Source organism: Eucalyptus grandis, chromosome 10, assembly GCF_016545825.1.
Source record: "Eucalyptus grandis isolate ANBG69807.140 chromosome 10, ASM1654582v1, whole genome shotgun sequence".
Taxonomy (NCBI): Eukaryota; Viridiplantae; Streptophyta; class Magnoliopsida; order Myrtales; family Myrtaceae; genus Eucalyptus; species Eucalyptus grandis.
The window spans coordinates 23,062,736-23,086,465 of NC_052621.1; the positions used below are offsets into that span (position 1 = coordinate 23,062,736).

A 23,730-nucleotide genomic window follows, 5' to 3' on the forward strand; every position below is an offset into this window, starting at 1 on the left:
CAAAAGTAAACTTCCTGCTCAGTAAATGACATGGACAACGAAGAACTTGCTTTTATGATCAAGAAATTCAAAAAGCTGAGTAGAAAAGGAAGGAAATTCGATGGAAGAAGTCAATACAAGCAGAATGGCCATAAAAGAACCATGAAAGAAGATGATGAGAAAGAAAATATATGCTTAATGGCACATTCATAATCTAAGTCTGACTCAGACACAGACTTAGAATCAAAGTCTAACTTGGACACAGACTCAGAATCCGATGAGGAAATTGAGGTAAGCAATTCAAAAATTCCTATTAAAGTTTTAAAGTATATAGCTTTGCTCAAATCTTAAATCTTCTCATAAAAGGATCTCCGAACTTAAAAGGAGAATACTCGGCTTAGGTAACAAGATCTTTCTCAAAAAGAAAATTTTGAAATTTTGCAAAAAGATTTTCTACAAACAAAAGAAAGTCGAGATTTACTTGTCAAAGAAAATAATTCTTTAAAAAATGTTTTTTCAAATATTTCGACAAGATTTTCAAATGCTTCAAAAACATTAGAGCATATACTTTCTATACAAGTACCTTACTATAATAAGTCGGGACTTGGTTTCAATAAGGAAAATATTTCTTTAATTGATTTTCCTAAAGTAAAAGAAAGACTTAGACAAAGACTTCCAAAGGCATTTTACAAAAATCGTTTTCAAAAATTGTTTGTAAAACCTGTTGATGGAAATGACGTCAAGTGTTCAAATTGTGGAGATTCGGAACACTTTGATGAAAAATGTCCTAAAGTCTGGAGACCTATCAAGAAAAAATGGATAAAAACAACATACTCTACCATGGATCCAAGAAAAAATGGGTACCAAAGAAAAGATGAGTTGTTTTTGCAAGATATGAAGAAGAAAGAAGAAAGAGGATTTGATAAGGAATTTTTTATTCTCAATTTGATTTGGGCAATAATTCTCATTATACTTGATATTCGATATATCATTGGTTGATTGAGATTTTATAATGATCATATTTTGTTTTATTAAAGAAAGAATCATGTGATTTATTTTTGTGATTTGTGAGTTGAGATTTGATTTAATACGTGTGATTATTTGAGATAATTCAGATTATTTTGTCTAATTTTATACTCTTAGATTTAGTCATATTTTGCAAAGTAAAAATCTGTTTTACGTGATGATGCAAGATATTCTTAGATATTCAAAGATTTCATTCTCCCTTATTTTATTGTGCTTTGACTAAGTGAGAATTTATTTTTCAAGATATCATTGTGCATAATATTCTTTCTTTGAATACTCTGTTATGATGAATTAAGAAAGAATATTTGATTATGGAGATTTTCTATTTTGCTCTAACGTCAAGGAAGGATCCAAATTGATGGATACCAAAAAGGGAAATGAGTTAATTGCAGGAAATTCAATAAGGCAATAATGATTGCGAATCTATGCAAATTTTGGTGCAATCAGAAAAATATCTCCTACGAAGATTGGTAATGATTTTTTTAATGGTATATTTCAAACATATACCATGGGTAAGAGAATATTTTTATCATCCCGCCTTGCAAATTTCTACGTGCATTTATCATGATTTTGGATGATTATTTATTATATTGCAGTCATAAATATAAGGCATTGCAATTTTGGTACGTGAGAAATATATATTTTCTTTTTATAAATGCATCAATAATATATATTTGAGATTTATGCTCAAGAAAATCCTTTGATCTCCAAAGATATTATTGCATATTTATGGATACTCTTGCTATATTCATAAAGATATATTATATCTAGCAAGTTTGATCCGCAAATCAAAGCAAGATATTACGTTTTTTTTTTTTTTTTTTGCAAGGATTATTATCTATTATACAAGATTTTGTAGGTGGCAATATAATCTTTCATATGGATTTTGGAAAGATCAATCTGAAAATTATGAATATTCCATACTATCTTTTGGAAGATCGAAAATTCCCTTCCATGTGCAAATTTTTTGCAAATTGTTAAGGAAATCCCTAATCTGTCATACGAAAGGTTGAATAGTTCTGAATTTTAATATTTGATAATTTTATATATGCTATTCAATTTATTTATTTGAAAAATGGCATTATATATTATGTGGATATTATTACAGCTTATTTGTGGAAAAAGTTTGTTAAGTTTATGCAGGTTGAATTCGAGATGAGCTTGGTTAAAGAAAATAAATTTTTGCCTCAAATTTCAAAAAATGCAAGTGATCGTTATGGATGTTGTTGCTACAAAGGAAATACTGGAAAAATATTATGTTCAACATGCACAAGCAACAATTGTTTCTATTCGCAAATATTGTCATGATCACAGGGGGAGAACGTGAATCTAAAAGAAAGGAAAGAATCGTGATCATCCCAAAAAGGCAACAAATTGAGGGGGAGCATTGATCAATTATGGAAAAATCTTTTGGGATTAATCGTGATCTTATTATGGATGGAAGGAAAGGTAAATGTATCAGAATTTGTTCTAAAAAATCCGGTTAGTGCATTTTTTTATTACCTTTTGTCATTAACAAATCTATTATTGATATTATTATTTTATTATGACAAAAAAGGTACGTGCATTTTATGATGCATCCGTGATTTTTATTGGATATTTGTTGATATGATCGAAGTGAGCTATATTGCATATCTTTAATATTCGATAAAAGCTGATTTTTTGGAAATTGTGTTTCATGTAAGATATTTGTTATAATTCTATATTCTCCACGTGATACTATTTTCATTGTTATTGCTTTTTGATTACGACAAAAAGGGGGAGAGAATATGAATATGCATATGTGAAGATTGGTTGATATTATTTATTGCATAATATTGAGCTGCGATTATTATTTTTCTATATATTGTTATGCTCAATCTATTTGTTATCTTTTGATATCCTTCGATTTAAATTAATATTTTAAAAGCGTAATTACAAATCTGCATATTCAGAGATTGTTTTGTCATCATAAAAATGGAGAGATTGTTAAGGAAATCCCTTATGATGTTTTGAAGATGACAAAATAAATCAAATGCTACTAACATATTTGATGGTCGAGTAATAGACTATGCAGATGTTAGAACATGTAAAGGATATTGTCAAAATATATACTTGGAAGAACCAGAAGATAGACTCTATGATGAAGCTGAACTAGGTACAGACCTTAAAGCTAAATCTGTTCAGAAGCAGAATATGTTCAGACTCAGATTGTAAAGTCTATCACACTTAGACTCAGATTGTAAAGTCTATTGCTCTCAGACTCAGATTGTAAAATCTATGGCTCTCAGACTTTACATCCAGACTCGATAGAACGTAACTCAAGCCCAATTATATAATGGCTAGTGATCTGGTTTGGATTCCACATCAAGATTGATTTAATTGACTCAATCTATTTGATTGATAATTGGATCTTGAAGACAAGAACTTTCTATACGAATAAGCTTTACTTATGGAAACTAAGATTCCGTTTGTATGGGCGATCGGAATCATTTTGGGATTCTACCTTTGTCACTCAACGGCTACCAAATCTTCTAGATACAGAGTTGTCCAATGGGTATATTGGAAGACGATCCTCGAGATATTGTCCAACGGCTAGTTTGGAAGTGGAGGAGTATTTAAGGAGATGAATGACCGATGAGCAAGTAAGAGACGGAGCGTAGAATTTATAATTCCAAAGTCCGAGCGACCTTCGATCATACACTTGTCTTTGGAGAGCTTAAACGTTTGTGATCGTGAGAGAAATACCAAAAGAGTGACTTATTGAGATAGTGTGATCTACTAAGTGATATAACTAGTATAAGCACTTAGAGGGGGTGAATAGGTGTAAAAATAATTTCTCGAGATATGAAAGCAATACTAGGCAAACAATAGAAAGGAAGCTCTCCTTTAGTTAACAAAACGAACTATGATCAAAGTAAAGCAGGGAGTAGGGAAGAGAAAATTGAACACAAGGTTTATAGTGGTTCGGCTTATTCCAAGCCTACGTCCACTCTTCTGCACTGACAGTCCACCGGCTGGATTTCACTATGAACAAAAGAGATGTTACAGCAATGCTTTCCCTTGATTCCACAGTGTAGATACTCTACCACACTTCCTCAAGGTATCTCAAAATATAGACTCTCTTTTTGCGTACAAGATTTCGCTCAAAATGAATTGACTAAGAATCAAAGAGCTTCAGACTTTGGAATTCTTCTATCGTGCACCACCTCGAACAACTGGAACGTCTTCATTTTATACTCCTTTGTGCCATCATACCCGTTGGCACTTACCAAAGGAATTCTTCCAATCCTCTTGTTGGACAGAATCAATTAGGAAGATCATTCGAGCTATTAAAGGAACATGTCGATAGCCCATCAATCCTGCTCGCCCATACAATCAGGATCTTGGTTTCCATAAGTAGAACCTTCCAAGAATACTTCGCCAATCATCGGATCCTTAATCAATCTTGATTTGAATAAAGGAATCCGTTATGTCATATCCAGCCAAGAGATCTTCTCCAGTCGATAAGGCCAAATCCTTAATGAAGCACTTAGTTCTGGATAGCCTTTCTTCAACGGATTAGAAACTGTCAATGAGAATAGACTTTAAGTCTTAAGTCTGGTAGTCCGGAGGTCTTCAGACTTTAATAGTAGAGTCTGCAAATCTTCAGACTAGACTGATAGAAACGTTTTGTCAGCTTCAAAATATTCCAGAAAGATTTCTCCAACACTAAGTGTTTGCACTCAAAGTTGTAATCTCTTGTTGATTGCATAGTGGAATCCAGCTAAGAAGGCTGTTAGCGTGGGAGAGTGGACGTAGGATTAGATTAAGCCGAACCACTATAAATCTTGTGTTCTTATTCTCTTCCCTAACTCATTTGTTTTGTTCGCAGTTTATTTTATTCCGCATATATTTGCCAAGGTTTATTTCAAACACCTATTCACGCCCCTCTAGGTGTTCATACTAGCACTCTCATAGTTCAATGATGGGAACTAGAATATTGTGTATTAGGAAATTGATTTTTTCCTTTGTTCTGCATATCTCTTTTTCCTTAATTAGTTTGACCCTATGTGCTATAAAAAGGACTATAATTGTACAATATTGATATGAGAAAGCGATATACATTTTTCTAATTTTCTGACAATTTCATGAAATAAAATTATTAGGCGCCATTGTTAATTATCTATCTTGTACTTAAAAGTCCATTAATACATCTAAAGATAATAAAAGATGCTATCTCTAAAATTTGGTGTTGTAAGGTCATAAGTTAAATGGCTACTAAGCTATCAATTTTAGTTCCTAAGCCATTGGATCTCAATTTGACATGTCTTTCATATGGGAAAGGGCTTACTAAGGTTTTTTTTTTTTTTTTTTTTTTTTTTTTCGTATAGTTAGATAGATAGTTTGACAATACAAATATAAGTTTGACCGAGAAATTTTCTATATTTGAAAATGGTCCTATCTAAGAGCATATGCATCCATGCTCGTCATCTCATGACATGTGGTATGTCTAAAAAAATAGAATTAGCAATACCCATTATTTCCTAACACAGTATATATAAAAAGAGAGACTTAGCTACCGCTGGTCTATGTTATTTATGAAGAATTGTTAGGTGTGCCCGTATCATCTATTAAAATCAACGTGGACTGTCACCTTGGTGAAATCGATATGATCATAAGAAACCAACTTTTTGAAAATGTCCAAAATTCTTTTAGTATATATAGAGCACTCACCTAATAATTTCTACTGTGTGAAGAAAATAAAATTGTCCAAACAATCCTAAACTTATTGCACTTTTGCCAATTGAGTCATAAACCTTTCAACTTTACCAATTGAGTCATAAACATTTCAACATTTTATTAATTGAGTCCATCTGGCCAATTTTTGCCAAAAATTTATTGACGTGGACACCGACCATTCTACATGGCTTTGTCGGCGCTAACATGAACAAAATTTATTATTTTTTAATATTTTTCAATTTTTTTTTATTTTTTGTATTTTAAATTTTTCTCTTTTTTTTCCTTTTCTTCCTTTGGCCGGTCGCCCAGAGGCCACGACCGACAAGGGTCGGCCTCCCCGACCTCAAGTGAGGTCGCCCTCGTTGGGATTTGGCGAAAGGTGACCTCGTTGTCCTTGGGTGAGGGTCGCCCTCACCTGGAGGCTCGAGAGGTCGGCCTTGTGGGCCTCTAGCGAGGCTCGACCTCGCCCGCTTAGAGAAATCGCCAAACTTGGCGAGGGCAAGGCTCACCTAAGGCCGGCAAGGTCGCCCTTGCCAAATCCCAACGAGGGCGACCTTGCCCAAGGCCGGAGGTCGACCCTCGCCGATCGTGGCCTCGGCCTGTCGCAAGAGGCTGGGTGACCAACCGGAGGGAAAAAAAGAAGGAAATAAATTTTAAAAAAGAAACAGAGACAAAAGAAAAAGAAATTAAAAACATAAAAAAAAAATTTAAAATTAAAAAAAAAAAAATTCCATGTCAAGTACCGGCATCCACATTAGCAAATTCCAGCCAAAATTGGCCGGATGGACTCAATTGGCAAAAAGTGCAAAAGTTTAGGACTCAATTGGCAAAAGTACAAAAGTTTATGACTGAATTAGTAAAAGTGCAATATGTTTAAAACTTTTTAGACAATTTTCCCATGCAAAGAATTAGTTTCGCATGTTACCATTTCAAAAATATTTTTTTATGTTACTATTTCAAAAATGAAGCATCTCAACAAGAGAGACCTTAGGAAGTTTTCTTGACGTGTGTATATATATATTGTAGAAATACTTAAACGATTCAAAGAATGCTCTAGATGATTGAAAATTAAAACATGATCACATGATGCGCAACATCATTTTCAAATTCATGAGCTCGTAATGCTGAAAACATGGCATGTGTCGAAAATTGTTCAAATAAGAATGGTGATTAAGACAGGACATAAATCTAACTTAACCACATGGCAAAATTTTGTCATAATGTAATCCAGGAGAGGTGAGATATAAATGTTTTATTGCAAATATCATAAACATTGGAATAATATATAATAATGAACACATACTGCGAGGTTAATTAGTGTATTGAAAATCGCAATACCTCCTTATGATCACTTAGCAAGTGTCCTTGGAGCACTTTTCAACAAAAAAACAAAATTCCGCTTTCAAAGTAACATCACAATAATTCATATATTGGGTAGTTTACCAAACTTGAGAGACAATACCCCCGCACTTTATATAGGCAAACAACATATTCACTACTAGAAATGAAATATTATGTATTGGAAAAACTAACCTGAAGTAGCACAAAATTATTAAATACATCTGGCAATTTATCAAATCGACTGGAATTGGGCAACCTCAAATTTCAAAAGCAAGCACCATATTTACCATAGAAAATTGATAACTACTAATCCATTGAGAAATTACTAAGATAGAGTAGTGCGTTAATTGCAAATATATTTCTTACTAAATGTACTAGACAGCTATATGTACCTCATATGCAAAGAAACAATCAATTGAAAAGGTTACTAGCTTAAAGTAGTATGATGGAGGCAGAGAGAGTGGTGCACATCAAATAGTTCAATGGGCAAATTCATAAGAAATGGAAAAACCCTGTCTTAAAAATCATAAATCTTTTGATTTTATCAATTGAATCATAAACTTTTTTTCACAATTTATTAATTGAATATATCTGTTTAGTTTCGGTAGGAAATCGCTGAAGTGGAAAATTTTAATTATATTTTCATATATTTTTAATTTTACTTTTTCTTTTCTTCTCTCATTTTTTTTTTTTTCCTTTATTCTTTATTCTTTTCTTTTTTTTTTTTTCTTCGCCAACCATTGCCAAGCCTTGTCAATGGTCAGCGAGTTGCCAACCTCAAGCGAGGTTGCGAGGCTAACTACCTCCACCTTTGCTAGGCTATTGCCTACCAAGGTGAGGGTGAGGGCGAGGGCTCCCAGCCCACGCTCCAGCTTCCTTTGCCCAAGGCTAAGCCGGCCCTCACTTAAGGCTAGCGATCTCTGCCGACCATCAACGAGGCCCCATGGAGAGGAAAAGAGAAACAAAAAGAAAAAAAAAAATGATAGAAGGAAAAATATTTAAATATTATTAAAAATTATCCATGTCAATATCAATCATGTCATATAAAAGATCCGATGTCCACATTAGCAATTTCTAGCCAAAATTGATCGAATGAACTCAATTGATCAAACAAAAGAAAATTTATGATTCAATTCGTAAAATTAAAATGTTTATGACTAAATTGGCAAAACTATAATAGGTTTAAGAATTCTTTGACAATCTTTCCATAAGAATTGTGTATAGGATATGGTAACGGAATAATTTTTTCCCCGCTTAAGGTGAACAGAATAACTGTTTGGTGTTAAATATATCACACCATGACAACTACAATACATTTTTTTTTTTTTTAATAAACGCTTGTCTGTTTTTCAAACGATGTGGCTTGATGCAACTTTCAAGTAACAATTTTAGCTGTTAAAAAGAGGCTGCAACTTTTAAAGATATTCGACAAGCACCTCAACTGCACCGTCTCCAAAACTATAGTAACTTGTAGCAGATTTCAGAAAGCTGCATCACCCAACTTTTAGGTACTACAATTCCAAGATGTAAATTTCCAAATATATGAATCACTAACACTTCACAGTACAACTATATAGAACAAACGAGATATAATTAAGTCATAACTATAGCAAATGGGATCTAAATAGTACCCATGCTGAACCATTACATAAGATAGCTGGATTTTGATAATATTGGTCCGTTTGGTCAGGCAATAGACCACCATGAAGAACGACAGTTTTAATGGATTATCCTTACTAATTTTCCATACAATCTATTTCAAACCTAAAAACTGAAATTTTGACGGGGAAGATTAAAGTGTGACCGAAGTTTACAGGTAAAAGACATAAAAGTTTTTTATTGAAAAGTGAGCAGGTTCAATTGCTCTACTTCCTTTCCTCGGTTGTTTTTTTTTTTTTTTTTTAAACAGAAAAAATAAATGAAAAAAACAAAAACAAAAAAAAAAACAAAACAAAACAACCGAGGAAAGGAAGTAGAGCAATTGAACCTGACCTTTGAACCAACCTTTCCTCGGTTGGTTCAAAAGGTCGAAACCTTTTCCTAAATGCTAAGTCAGGACAATAACGCGTCCTAGGATTGCACACGCATGCATTATAGAAATCACCTGAGCTACAGCAAATATCTAGCCAAAGAGAAGTACTGCGTGCTCATGTTAAAGGGATCTTAAGTACACAATATATCATAAGACATCTGCTGAGTTAATCATAGCATTCGCGTCATTAGAGTTCAGAGCACTTAGAAAAAGCAAATCTTATCACTTCAGTTTGTCATATATTCCAAGATCCACTACCACTTTAAAATTTTTTGGGGCTTTTAATAACCGACGGTATAAAGAATGATGGAGAGCTAGCGCAGTTTTTCTATTCAGTTTTATAACGTGGCGAATTCCAAGCATAACACCTTAAAGTGAGATGATATCAAATGATGGATCCGGGGCAAGCCCTTTTAATATCTGCTCTTCCACCAGAGTTAGATACGTATAATTGTCACGAGATCAAATGTCGCCATCTGTCCCAGTACGGGAAAAAAGATGTTACACTCATCCTACGCACGCGTGACGGTCAAAAGGGCTGTTGCAGATGGAGCGCAATACCATCGAGTTCTCTAACATTATATTCATTAAGCCGAAAAGATTTGCCATTCATAGTTCAAGGGACGCGCGAATGTTGATCAGGAGCCACCTGTCGTCCATTCATGTGGGAGGCACAGAACGTTTGTGCCGTGATAGGTCGCTAAGCGGATGGATTCGCATTACCCTCTCGACGTCAGCGCATGCCAAAACTGATAAAGAAAGGGAGTCTTAAACGACAAACGTCTAAAACCTACGGAAAAGATATGAAAACCTTAGTTATTTAAGAAGCCCGAATGAATGGTAGGATGTTCAGGTGGAATGGGAAGAGAAAGTCTGTAATACGTAAGTCTGGCAGAAAATATTGATAGAGATAGAAATTGTTAAAAGTCTGGCAGAAAACATTGATAGACATAGAAATTGTTAAAAGCGGATGGATTCGCCTTACCCTCTCGCCACCGGCTCCAACTACCATCCATGTACGATCCATACTAGATCTGACCAACTGTCCATCCTACCTCCTCTACGTTCTTGACAGCCCATCTTTGTCTCAATAGAGTCTTTCAGTGGCATGTTTCGGTCCTCTTCCCCATTACTTAGAAAAAGTGAGCCACCAGTTCAGGTACAAAATACTATCATTACTGCCTGGACAATTAGACATCCAACCCGTAATCGCAACGACCCAATTGCAAGAGTGGAGCTCTACCAATTGAGCTATATCCCCCCGAGCCAAGTGGAGCATGCATGAAGGAGTCAGATGCTTCTTCTATTCTTTTCTTTTCCTTATTTTTCCTCCACGCCGATAAGGGGCTAAAAGATCTACTACTTTAATTCCTGTTTCAAAAATAGATAATTTTGTATATGTCTCGAGTTTGAGCCGTTGAATGAAGTCGATCTGAATTGAATTGCAGATAAAATTCAATATCAAAATTAGTGTTGAAACCAGCCAAGCAAAACAGAGATGAAAATACATTGTCAGAGTTAAATTCGGATTTTTCTATGGACGATTATTGGAAAGTCCAACGTGAATTCGAATTGGACAGTAATTCGGTCAACTTGGGCTTATTTTGCTGACCGATTTGGACTTCTATGGCGGTGGCTCTATATACAGAATTAGGGTTTGTCCATTAGTGTGTCTTGCCTTGGACTGATGTTGCAAATCACGCGGTGAGTGCTCCAAAAGGATTGCGCTGCTACTATGCAGAGATGTGACTTCACCGTGGGCTTTGCGGTGGCCACGAGAAGAGTCCTCGAAGTGCCGTAGAGTGGTTGATAGTGGATATTTCCTCATCAATTACATCCAAAAAGATTATTTGTAGCCATAAAATCTTGTGTTAAGATTTTGCTGACACCTAAAATACCCCTGCAAACACATGTTGTTCACGAGAGACAGAAAACTCTGAAATCATCCTCGCCACATGTAGGCTATAATTTACATCAGCCCAAAACTAAAATAGTGAGAATCCTTAGGCTAGGTTTCAATCGACTTACAAGGATTTATAATTTTATGATGAAGCAATTGGTTGCCATGTGTTGAAACCAAGAGACACTATTAAAGACATAACATTGATGGTGAATTTAAGCAAGAACAGTTAAAAGGGCGCCAAACTCAAGAATAACAATTACTTCTTACTGGACAAGCCATAAGAACATTGAGAAACCAAATGTGGATAAGGCGATTTAATATAGAATGAGTGGAGCAACTCTTAAGGAGGAATCAACCGACTATGGACAATTACCAAATTGTCCTATAAATACCATAGAAAATCCTACAGAGAGCCTCCCAAAAAACACACAAAATTATTTTATCTTACTTTTATCCTTGCTTAGTCTAGTTTAACAGTAGCTTAAGATTCCCATCATAGATTCAATTCTAACAAGTGTCTATATCCCAAGAGGTATTGTTGATTAGATTATAGTGCTAACCCATTGTCCAATGTCATCAATTATATTCCGACATTGTGTCCTTATACTCATCTAAGAGTAGTGTTTGCTAGGTGTTATTACTATTGTCAAATGTCATCGATTAGATTTCGACATTGTGTCCCCGTACTCATCTAGGAGCAATGTTTACTATGTGTTGTTATCATTGTTCAGCGTCATCAATTGGATTCCGACGTTATGTCCTCATATCCATCTAGGAGCAGCGTCTTCTGGGTGTTATCCTTATTATCTGGTGTCGTCAATTAGATTTTGACATTGTGTCCTCAATTTTATTATAAAGTAATACTTTCTAGGTGCTTTTATTAATATCTAGTGTTGTCAAATCGTCCTCGATATTGTATAAACCACTTTAATTTTAACAGGTTTCTATTATTATGTTAAAGTGAGTTTAGATAGATTTTGACATTGATTATCATTGGTGAGCATATTAAGCAACTTCTTTAGATTCAACATTATATAATAGATATAGTCTCGTTCGCATTTGACCATCTCTATTCAAAGCTAACACAGAACCTAAGTCTCCTTTAATAAAAATCAAGATATAACACTTTGTGAAAGATATTTCGTTATGAGATTCAAAACTAAAGAAACGGATTTGTTTAATTCTTTCGCAAGATTGAAAGATTATATCATGAGAAATTATGGGGCTAAACATTGCGTGAGCTATTAGGTGTAATTGAGACTTGAGAAACTTGAGCTCATTTGAGCGACTCGAGTATGGTTGTAATTTCTATACATCACTTGATTTATAGTAAAATTCATCACTACTCTCCTCATGGATGTAGATCACTATGACCGAATCATGTAAATTCAATGTCTGATTTATTTTCTAGCTCTGTTTATTTAATGTTCGATCACCCATTTCCGCAACAAAAATCATCTGACAAGGTGTTGATCTTTCGGGTGCACAGTCCGTCTGTGCTACACCACCCAACCAAGTATTTTGGGTGATTATAATACTCTGCATCATGGTCCAAGACGGTGTGGTCTTTCTCCTCTCTCTCTATATATTGCATGGTCTGCGTGACAAGAGTTCACACAGCACAGCTCATCACTGAGGGCTAGAGACATAACTAGGGCGTCTCGTGTTGAGCTGTGAAACCTTTCATTCTCAAATATTTCCTTCGGTTGAGCTGCCACCCTTGATTTCCTGAGAAGTAGAGAGAGGGGCAATGGCCATTTTCTCAACCGATAATCCCTGGGCTTTTGCTTTTGGCCTTCTAGGTATATAGTTTTGGCTTGACATGATCTAACTTGTAATCTCACTTAGTATCTTCCTCAAACTGGGGTTAACATGCATATTACACTTGCGCCATCACTAACCCCTATCTCATCAAGATATTGATTCCCTCGTAAGGCTATGGACTGACTCATTTGTCATCTTTTTTTTTTTTTTTTTAATAATTCTTTGTCCCAGGTAATCTTATATCTTTCGTGGTCTTTTTGACCCCAGTGTAAGTTCATCCTCTTGATCAACTTTTTGTTTAGCTTAACAGGAGGGTCTGGAAGTATGAACATGAACGAGTGGTTAATAGGATTCTTGCAATCCTTTTTTTCGCTTATGTTGGCAGACCAACATTTTATAGGGTATGCAAGAGGAACTCGACCGAAGGGTTTCAATCGGTTCCGTACGTGGTTTCTTTGCTCAGCGCCATGCTCTGGCTATACTACGCATCCATCAACTCTGAGTCCAATGATTTCCTTCTCATCACTGTCAACTCAGTGGGATGTGTCATAGAGACTATCTACGTTGCTCTCTACCTTGCTTATTCTCCTAAGAAAGCCAAGGTACGAACTTACCTATTCAATCTCATATACATATTGTCACAATTCTTACCTGGTCGATATGTAACAGCATACATTGTTAAAGAAGGTTTTTTAATGATAAATGCTTGCATGGATGCATTCATGCAGATATTTACAGTGAAGCTGATGGTGACGGGCTTTGGAGGGTTTTGTTCCTTTCTTCTCTTGTCCGGCTTGTTAACAAAGGCATCAACCAGGGTCCAACTTCTTGGGTGGCTTTGTGTTGGATTCTCCGTCAGCGTCTTCGCAGCTCCTTTAAGTGTTATGGTGAATAATTGAAGTAACTCTTGATTTTATTTTATTTTTTAGTTTTCCCTGTTTATACTTTTCTTCATGCCCATTGCTACCGAGTGATGTGAGACAAGTTTCGCATGGCGTTTATTTTCGACGAATCTTGTGCAGAGAATGATGATCCGGACCAAAAGCGTAGAGTTCATGCCCTGCTCTCTCATTTTTCCTCACTCTCAGCGCTGCGACTTGGCTCCTTTACGGTTTATTCCTCAAGGACATCCGTGTTGCGGTATGCATCGACTTTCGGCAAATACTAAAAATTATGCTAAAAAGTGTTTTCTATTACCCAAAGAAAAAGTTTGTCGTGGAGACTACGGTTTAGATATCGCTTTATTTTCTGATATACATTCATTAACGCAAGTATGATCATTTATATAGGTTCCAAACGTACTGGGTTTTATCCTTGGAGTGTTTCAGATGGGACTGTATCTGATATATAGGAAGACGAATGTGATGGTTTTGGAGCAACCCGATGTTGACACCTAAAATTTTGATTAGGTTATTAATTAGGCCTTAATTTCTTTTATTTTTCCTTTTTCTAGATAATAAATAATAAATAACAAAAACAACAAAAAATCAATAAAAGCAAAAGAAAACAAAAATGGCAGCTAGGCCCAGCCCCCTCCTTTTTCTCTCCCTTTCGCGGGCCCAAGCCCAGCCTCCTTCTCCTCCAAGCCCGGCCCCCTTCTCCTCTTCTTCTTCCTTCTTCTCCCTTCTTCTTCCTACGCCTCTGCAACTCACGCGCTCGAAGGCAACCTACGACAGAGGAGGGTAGGCCGACGTCGGCCGGAGATGACAGATCTCAGGCGCCATTAATGGCCGCCTTCAATGCCGAGCACGCTTTGTTGGAGGAGCGAGGATGGGACGCCGGTTCGGCCGCGGGTGTCCGTTCGGCGTGCGAAGACCGGCGGTCGAATCCCCGTCGACCGGCCGCCCCCTCGCCTATAAATAGCGGGCACCACCTCTGTCGAAGGACACAAAACTCGGAGACTTTCCCTTGAGAGACTTCGGGAGATTCAAAGAGTAAGCGCGCGAGAGAAATCCGGTCGCGAACCTGTCGACCTCCCTCCGAGAGACTTCGGGGGAGGCTGACGACAAGCGAACCCGGAGAGAGAGGGTCGGATTGGGTAAGGAGCAGGGGTTGAGATCCAGATCTGAAGATCCAGGAGCGAGAAGGCCAGATCTGGGAGTCGGGTGCCCTCGCCGCCGCTGCCGATTGCATCGTCGTCGCCATCCGCTTTCCCCCGCGCCATCGCCATTTGATCGTTGTTGCTCGCCATCCACTGCAGCCCCGACGCCGTCGCTGCCCTGTCACCGCCACCGTTCGCCACCTCGTTACAGACAGGTAACGGTAGCCATCACCACCGGTCGGTCGCGTCGCCGCCGCATCTTCCCCTTTTCGAACCGTGCCGCCATCAAACCCCGTCACGCACCCATGGTCGGTCGTCCCGCGAGCGGATTGTCGTCGTCATCTCCACCGTCGTCGTTGTCGTCGTCTGCATTGTCGTCGCCGTCGCCGCCATCATCGCCGTCTAGTCCGTCGTCGCCGCCGTCGTCACCGTCTGCCCGGTGACGCCTCGGTCCCTCCCACCAGCGCCGCGAGCAAACGAAGGAGAGAGGAGGCCGGGACCGGTCAATTCGTGGGTCCTTTCGACCCGGTTCCTCCGTTTCCGGGTACGGTTTCCCGGTCGGACTCGCACTCGTCGAGCCGGTTTCTAAACTCGGGCCGGGCATCTTTTTAATAGGCCCAATTTCGTGTGTGTGTGGGCTGAGTTTTTAAGAAAAAAAGCAAAAAATCCAGTCGGGCCGCGTTGCGGCCCGTGCGCGTTTTTGGGTCGTCGACCCAGTCGGACCCAACCCGCGGATCCGACCCGGTTGGCTTTTAATTATTTTATGTAATATTTTAATAAAAATAATTTATTCATAAAAAATATTAAAAATATTTTAATTTCCAGAAAACCGAAAATGTTTTAAAATATTAAAAAATGTTTTAATTTCCAAAAAAATCGAAAAAAATATTAAAAAATATTTTATTTTTAGAAATATCAAAAATATCAAAAATATTTCATATTTTCCAAAAATGCCAAAAATCCAAAAAAAGCCAAAAATTCATGAAAAAGCCAAAAAATTCAGAAAAAGCCAAAAAGAATTGTATTTTTCCAAAAAAATATCAAAAAATCCCAAAAAAATCCCTTTTGAGTTTAAAAAATTAGAAAATGACTCAAAAAAATGTTTTTCCTCCCAAAATGCATGGAAAATCCTCGAACATCCAAAAAACCTCGGGTTTAAACAAGATTAGGTACCGAAAGGGCATTAGTGATTAACTAGTGTAATCAAGTCCCCGATCCTAATTTCTCTGGTTGCGCAAGAGCGAGTATTTCTCCCGATACTTCGCTTGGGTTTCTAATCGACCCACCCCAAACCGATTAGTGGCGACTCCGTTTTAAAATTAATTTGCAGGTTAAAAACTTGAACCATTAAGTCGTGAATTGGTGGACTTAGGAGAGTCCGGGCTTAAATAAATTCAGCCGAGCCATTAGCCTCCTTAGGCGCTCGCACTCGAATGCGGGGCGCCGAAGAAAAAGAGGTCGCGACAACTTGGCGACTCCTGGGACTTTGAAGACTTAGGCCGTTTTTGTCTTGTTTAAATTCTTTACTGACTTAGGTTTTTTCTTTATGCAGGTCAAAAGCTTAGAAATTTATTTTAATTTTGCTTTAAATAAAATGTCTTATGATTATAAATTGCTATGCATGATTTACTGTTTTAACACTACACATGGCACACACAACCCGGCCACCGGACCTGGGCCGCCATAGGTTATTAGGATGGTGTTAAGAAAGATACGGCTTCGAACGCGAGACTGCATCATGAGGTTGCCTTTCTTTTCCCCGAATTTCTTAGCCGAGGTTAGGAGGGTATGCTGCTAACACGAGACTGCGACAGGCGGATATCCTTTTAATCTCACCAAGCCTTCTCAGTTAGAAATCGAGCCATACGTCCCATGCGCATGTCTTTGTGCTTGCCATTTTTCTTTAAAAGCAAAGTAATTTTTACTTTTACTCAGTCTTTTTATTGGCTCATGGCAAGACAAGGTCGGGTTGTGTAACTCCCTTTCTTATATGCGATGGGAAAGATCGATATCCAGTTTATTCCTACCCCCAAGAAAGAGCTCCTCAGATGGTGGGATCAGTTAGATCAGCCTGGCCAAGAACGTGTCAAAGCAAGGATCGGCCATCTCCTCCCATTACTCCGAATCGACATCCACTCCGGGGTCATGCAAGCATTACCACATTTCAGGTGCCCTGAAACATCCACCTTTATATTCGGCAAATTTGAACTGACTCCGACTTTGGAAGAATATAGTCTCGCCATAGGAATGCCCCTGGGAAGGGAGCTTGCCAAGCCACCAATCGGCATCGACCCTGTGGTTAGTCTATCACGTTTTTTAAAAAATCATTCGGTAAAAGAAATTGTTCAAGCCAACAACCATACTTTCCCGCTATCATCTTTAACCGAATGTTTTGAAAAACAATCAATGACCCAAAAAACCAAGATCTTCCTCTTAGCGTTCTTTGGATTTATTATCTTCCCCTATCGAAAGAATGCTATAAATCCTTCAATCACATACGTGATAAATCAAGTCATTTTTGGAGCAGGATATGTGAACATGGTTTTAGCCGAAACGTTTTTATCCCTTAATCGTTTTAAGGAAAACAAAGAAAAAATCATGAGAGCCGCCCCAGAAATTTTACAAATGTGGTTCTTTTCCCAAATCAAAGGATTTGGGCATCTCATGCAAATATTTGAAATCAATGAATTCAAACACCCACTGCAAAAGTTTCAAAGCTTGGAAAAACACTCTCCCAACGAGGAATATTCTCGATGGATTAACTTATTAAAAACCCTGTCCCGAGACATTCCTATGGCGAACTAAATGGTTCATTGCAGGAGAGGCGCGCTTTGCGCTGAATTATTATGACCCCATCCCGCTGCTGGGCCTCTCCGGAGCTACCTCATATTATCCATATAGGGTGGCTCGTCAGTACAGGGCCCTCCAAGAAATCCCACCACCGCTCAAATCAGGATTGTTCCGAATTCTTTTCACCCATACGAGCTATGACTACTCGGAGGAGATCCGCATAATTCAGAATGCATGGAGTAAATGTCACACCGAGAAAATCATCGTACCCGAGGAAGGTTGAAGGGGCAGGAAAAAGCTCATCATGCGTCTATATTCTACATCCTCAACCATATAATTCCCGAAGAGTTGCAACCAGTAATCCCCGATGTAGCTGATAAACTTACTCTTCAAAGACAAATTGAATCTCTTGAAAAAAGTTTGGAGACAAGCAGGAGACACGTATCAAAGCTAGTACGAAGGAACAAGTAGCTTCACAAAACTGGAACTTCCCATCGCATATAAAAATGGGCAGCGTGACTTTTGATGTGAATATTTCTAATGTGAATATCTAGGGTCGTTCTGACTTGTGTAAAAAGCCCTTTTGGCATTGTATAAATCTCATGTAAATAAATAAGAAAGACTCGACCCTTGCCATGAGCCGCTTTTCCATGTGTTTCCCTCGTTTACGTTTTCTCCATTTTTTTTTTGCTGACAGTAATCACATCATAGTCGTATTTGCCAAATCCAAAAGCTAGAATGGCTGAAGAAAATGTACCAAGCCGTGTCGAGATTATGGAAAGTGAAATAAAGCAAGTCTTCAATGTGCTTCAACAACTCTCAAAGCAGATAGATTCCATCCAAGGCAAATTGGCTCCCACCCCAGCCTCAATCGAAGTATTGTTACCGCAATCGTCTACCCGAGGTGATCAAGGAAGAGATATCGATGATAACATGCCCAAATTGGAGGATGATGCACACCAAATCGTAGTCGAGAAAGCAAAGCCCAACAGTTTGTCTAAGACTCAACATGACAAACGCCTTGAGAAACTTGAAGAGAGCTAAAACAATTGCGGGCCTTCAAGATCCTACTCCAACAGACCTCTCCATCTACTCTAAGGTCAAAATGCCGGAAAAATTCAAAATGCCTGAGTTCGAGAAATACGATGGCACGACCTGCCCAAGAGCTCACTTGCAGATGTATTTGGTTCGAATGACCCAGTACGTTAATAATGAACCTTTAATGATCTAGTTGTTCCAGTCAAGCCTGGTAGGTCCCGCCCTGAGGTGGTACATCACAAAAAATATAAACCTCCTCGAAGCATGGAGTGAAGCAAGTGAAGCATTTCTTAAGCAGTACAGGTTCATAATGGATATTACCCCTTCTCGTGAAGATCTCGAGCGCACGGGAAAAGAAAAAGCATGAATCTTTCAAAGAATATGCTATCGATGGAGGAATCTAGCCGCCCCGGATCAGTCCCTAACCAACCGATTTTGAACTAAGAAAAATGTTCATCAAAACCCTCCCCTATGAATACCGCAACCGAATGGTGACTACGATCGTTGAATCATTCAATCAGCTCATTCCAGTAGGAGAGCAGATTGAGATAGGGTTAAGGGATGGCTGGTTCACTGAACCTGCACTCGTCAGCAGAAGGCTCAGCCTGAAAAAAGACAAAGAACCCCTGGTAGATGTCAATGCAACCTACACTGCAAATACCGGTCACCTCCCGACCGTTCAGACAAGCACAGGCCAACAACAGACCACTAGTCGTCAACCACCTCAGCGCTACAACAACAGAAGACAATTCACTCCGCTTCCCCGGATCTCTATCACGAGGTTTTGGCAATCCTCCGGAACAAGAACCTCCTCTCAATTGAGCCAAAGCGACCCAACGCTGAAAGCTTCTCTAGCTATGACCCGTCCAAAAAATGTGACTATCACATGGGAGAAGTAGGCCACTCAACTGACGAGTGTTTCATCCTTAAGCATCGGATCCAGAACTTGCTAGATACTAAGGCCTTCTCATTCCAAACTACAAAGCCGAATGTCCAAAGCAATCCGCTCCCTGATCACGCTGACAAGGTAAACATGATATTCGGTTATGAAGCCGGGCCAAATCGAAATGTCAATGCACATATGGCCGACATCTATCGAGGGCTAGTAGAAACCGGTATTATCCAGGATGATGAAATACCACCCTTTGCAATAATGGAGGAAAGGGTATTAAGAATGATAGAGGCCGGAATAATCGTGTACGCCGGCCACACCGGCATGGTCTCTACCATATCACAAGTCGTCATCAATTGGGATGAAGAATTTGCCACACTAAACGCAAAGAGGGAGAAGAAGGATTCCACCACACCTGAGGACGTCTTTGAAGGGAAAGGAGCCATAGTTCAAGCATCGACAGCAAAAGCAGCTATAGTCATTGAGATCCCCCAGCCCTACAAATACGAAAGCAACAATGCAGTACCATGGTCCTACAACCTCGACGTTGGCTTAGTCATGAGATCTGGACGAACCTATGCTCAAGCCAATACGCAGCCTGCCAAACCCGTCACTGACGAAGAAGCCAAGGAGTTTTTGGCCGTAGTTAAAGCCAGCGAGTACAATGTGGTGGAACAATTACGGAAATCACCAGCACAGATCTCTTTGCTGGAATTACTTCAGACATCTGTCAAGCACCAGAAATCCCTCATGAAGGTACTAAGTGAAGTACATGTTCCTGAAACGATTGAACACGACAAACTTGAGGATTTTGTCACACATCCTTCTAAAAGATCAAATGGCATTTTCGATGAAGAGATCCCCGAGGAGGGTAGAGGACACACCAAAGGCCTCTACATATCGGTCCAAGTGCAATGCATCTCACGTCGCTCGAGTACCGATTGACAATGGATCTGCTCTTAACATATGTCCACTAGCAACACTCTATCGTCTTAAAATAGAGACATCACGAATCCAGACACCCAAGACTTCCGTTCGAGCATTCGATGGGACAAAGAAGGAAACAGTGGGAGAGATCGAGCTTGTCGTTCAAATAGGCCCAACCATATTCAAAATTTTGTTCCAAGTGATGGATATCCCCACTGCGTTCAATTTCCTCTTAGGCCGCCCATGGATCCACGTCGCTGGAGCAGTACCTTCAAGCCTCCACCAAAATGTAAAGTTCGTGATTGGAGGAAAACTGATCACGATCCGTGGAGAAGAAGATCACCGCATCTACCATGAGACAGCCATCCCTTATGTTGAACCCGGTGACAAAAATGAATCTAGCTATCAATCGTTTGAGCTTGTGTCTACTATACACGAAACTCGAGGGACTCCACCCCATGTCCTCGAAATATCAAGCACTGCGATCATGGTAGGGAAAATCATGACTGGATACGGTTTTATCCCGGTCAAGGGCTCGCAGGGAAACCAAGGCATCCGCGAGCCTATCAAAGCCTTGAGGAGACCTCACACCATCGGTTTAGGATATCAGGAGCAGTACCGTGAAGGAAAAGCAAAAAAGAAGACCGGCCTTATATACCCTCGCCTTGAGGAAACCTTCCCAAGTCCTGCGAAGATGATGCATGAGGAAGAAGAAATGATCGGCGTTCCAAAACAATTCAACCATGAAAGCATGAAGTTTCCCATTTACCTGAGCATGGGTCAGAAGAGCATAACTCAGCCCGTACTTACAAAGAAAGAAGGGCCAGATGACGTGACTACCATGTTTGGGGACCTTTTCGTAAGTGCCATTGAGGAGGAACAGCTAGAAGAAGCAGGCGATAGCTTCTCGTTCACCCAGCTTCAGTGTCAAGTCGATGAACTACGCGATAGCATATACCACTTGAAAGAAAGTTTTGTTCAAGCTGCCCATACATTCCGCTCTCGTCACAATGAGGAGTTAGTAGCCAAAGTAAGTGAAGGAGACCCTACTGACATAATCTGGCAAGGAGCTCGGCTACCACAGTCCTCAAGAAGCACGCGGTCATATTCGCCTCTTCCTAAATCGATGGTCACTATTTTCCCTATCCTCCTAGAGCAAGGAATAATCTCTAGAGAGCTGAGGCGTCCTACTCCCGAGTACTTCCTTGATTATGATCCATCCAAGTACTGTGATTATCATTCAGGGGAAGTAGGACACTCACTAGATGACTGTACCATCCTGAGAAACAAAATTCAAGATCTTTTGGATGCTGGGGTATTCACGTTCCGCTCCCCGTGGCTATGTTATGGCAAAGATGACCTCCTCGTGGTACCTAGCACCCATACCATACTCCCTGAGCATGCTAAGGAAGCACATAGAGGAAAGGCAATCATGGACACTTTGGGCCAACCAAGTGGCAAATTCGACTATTATGTCAACTATTCAATTCCCCAAGGTTTCTATGCCCATCATCAGAGCATCGTCCCTGATGGATGGGGAGGCATGGACGATCTGAAATTCATAAAGCTGGGAGCACAAGGAGACGTGGCTGGCGACTGGTATGAAGACTTCTTCGTGGGCGCTATCAACGAAGGACCGTCGGGAAATGGGTGCAGACCCGCTCGAGTAGAATCCTTTTTAATTCCTCCGCATACTCCCTACGTGGGAGCCTTACATATTTCTTAAAGTCTGGCTTGTTTTGTTTTCAACATCGGTTCCACTCAAGGAACTATTTTTTGAAATCACCCTGTAAATCCATCTACTAATAAATAAAGTTGAAAACATTTTGAGGGCATAAGGAGACACACCAAACCGGCCCGTTGATGATAGCCAGCTGTCAAATGAAAGAAGAAATCTGAGGCCCGGGTCTCCTCATGTTTCCTTGTCTTTAATCTTCAACAATAATTTCCTTTTCAAAAGAAAGAAGCATGCATGCTACTAACCTTATTTGTTCCCTTAGCCTATCTACTCTATGACACAGGAATAATCTAGCGGCAGGCGAGGGTATGGAAACGGTCCAAACCAACATCATGGATACCCATGATAGCAATTCTGATAGCTCAGATGATGACTTTGATAATTTCGATGAAGTTCAACGAGACTGGGAGCGTCATGAAGAAACAAGGCCCCATACTACTGAAGACACTATCATTGTCAATTTAGGCAGCACAGAAGGTCCAAGGGAGATAAAGATTGGTGCGAATCTTCCTGAAGAAGAAGCTGTGGGCTTAATTGCCCTCCTAAAGAGGTATCAAGACGTATTCGCATGGTCATATGCCGATATGCCAGGCCTCGATCCAATGATCGTGGAGCATAGCTTGCCAACCAACCCTGATGTAGCCCCCAAGAAGCAGCGACTAAGAAGAACCAAACCGGAATTGTCAAAAAAGATTGAAGAAGAGGTAATGAAGCTCCTCGAAGTGGGTTTTGTCGAAGTCTCACGATACCCCAGTTGGGTAGCAAACGTTGTACCAGTAAAAAAGAAAGATGGTCGAATTCGAGTTTGTGTTGACTACCGCGACTTGAACAAAGCAAGCCCAAAAGATGATTTCCCACTACCCCACATAGACGTTCTTGTGGATAGTACCTTGCTGGATTCAAACTTTTCTCTTTCATGGATGGGTTCTCAGGATACAACCAAATAAAAATGAAGGAGGAAGACAAGGAAAAGACAGCATTCATTACTCCATGGGGGACTTTTCACTATAAGGTCATGCCTTTTGGCCTGAAAAATGCTGGAGCAACTTACCAACGTGACATGGTCACCCTTTTCCATGACATGATGCATAAAGAAATTGAAGTATATGTCGAGACATGATCGCCAAAACCAGACATGGAGAGGACCATGTGAAGACCCTGGAAAAATTATTCAACCGACTTCGCCAGTTCAAGTTGTGCTTGAACCCAGCAAAATGTGTGTTCGGGGCAACTTCTGGCAAATTACTTGGATTCATTGTGAGCTGTAAAGGGATAGAAGTAGACCCGTCAAAGACTAAAGCGATATTTGAGATATCTCCTCCCTCGACTGTAAAAGAAGTCCGGAGTCTCCTGGGAAGATTAAATTACATTGCACGATTCATTTCTCAACTTTCCGAAACTGCAAAACCTTTCTTTAAACTTCTCAGGAAAGATGCACAAATCAAATGGGATGATGACTGCCGACTGGCGTTTGAAAATTTAAAGCAGTACCTGATGAAACCCCCGGTTTTAGTACCCCCTACTCCAGGACACCCTTTGACCCTCTACCTTACCATCA

At 39.4% G+C, this 23,730-nt stretch overlaps 1 protein-coding gene across 1 annotated transcript; it reads left to right on the forward strand.

The window, feature by feature from the left end:
- The first annotated feature begins 12,732 nt into the window (after window positions 1-12,732).
- Window positions 12,733-14,143, forward strand: LOC104427785 (bidirectional sugar transporter SWEET12-like). Its single transcript, XM_010040822.2, is given in 7 exon segments — window positions 12,733-12,784; window positions 12,978-13,014; window positions 13,132-13,348; window positions 13,475-13,633; window positions 13,769-13,806; window positions 13,808-13,886; window positions 14,036-14,143. Coding segments are annotated over 7 exon segments (690 nt in total).
- Window positions 14,144-23,730: the final 9,587 nt, after the last annotated feature.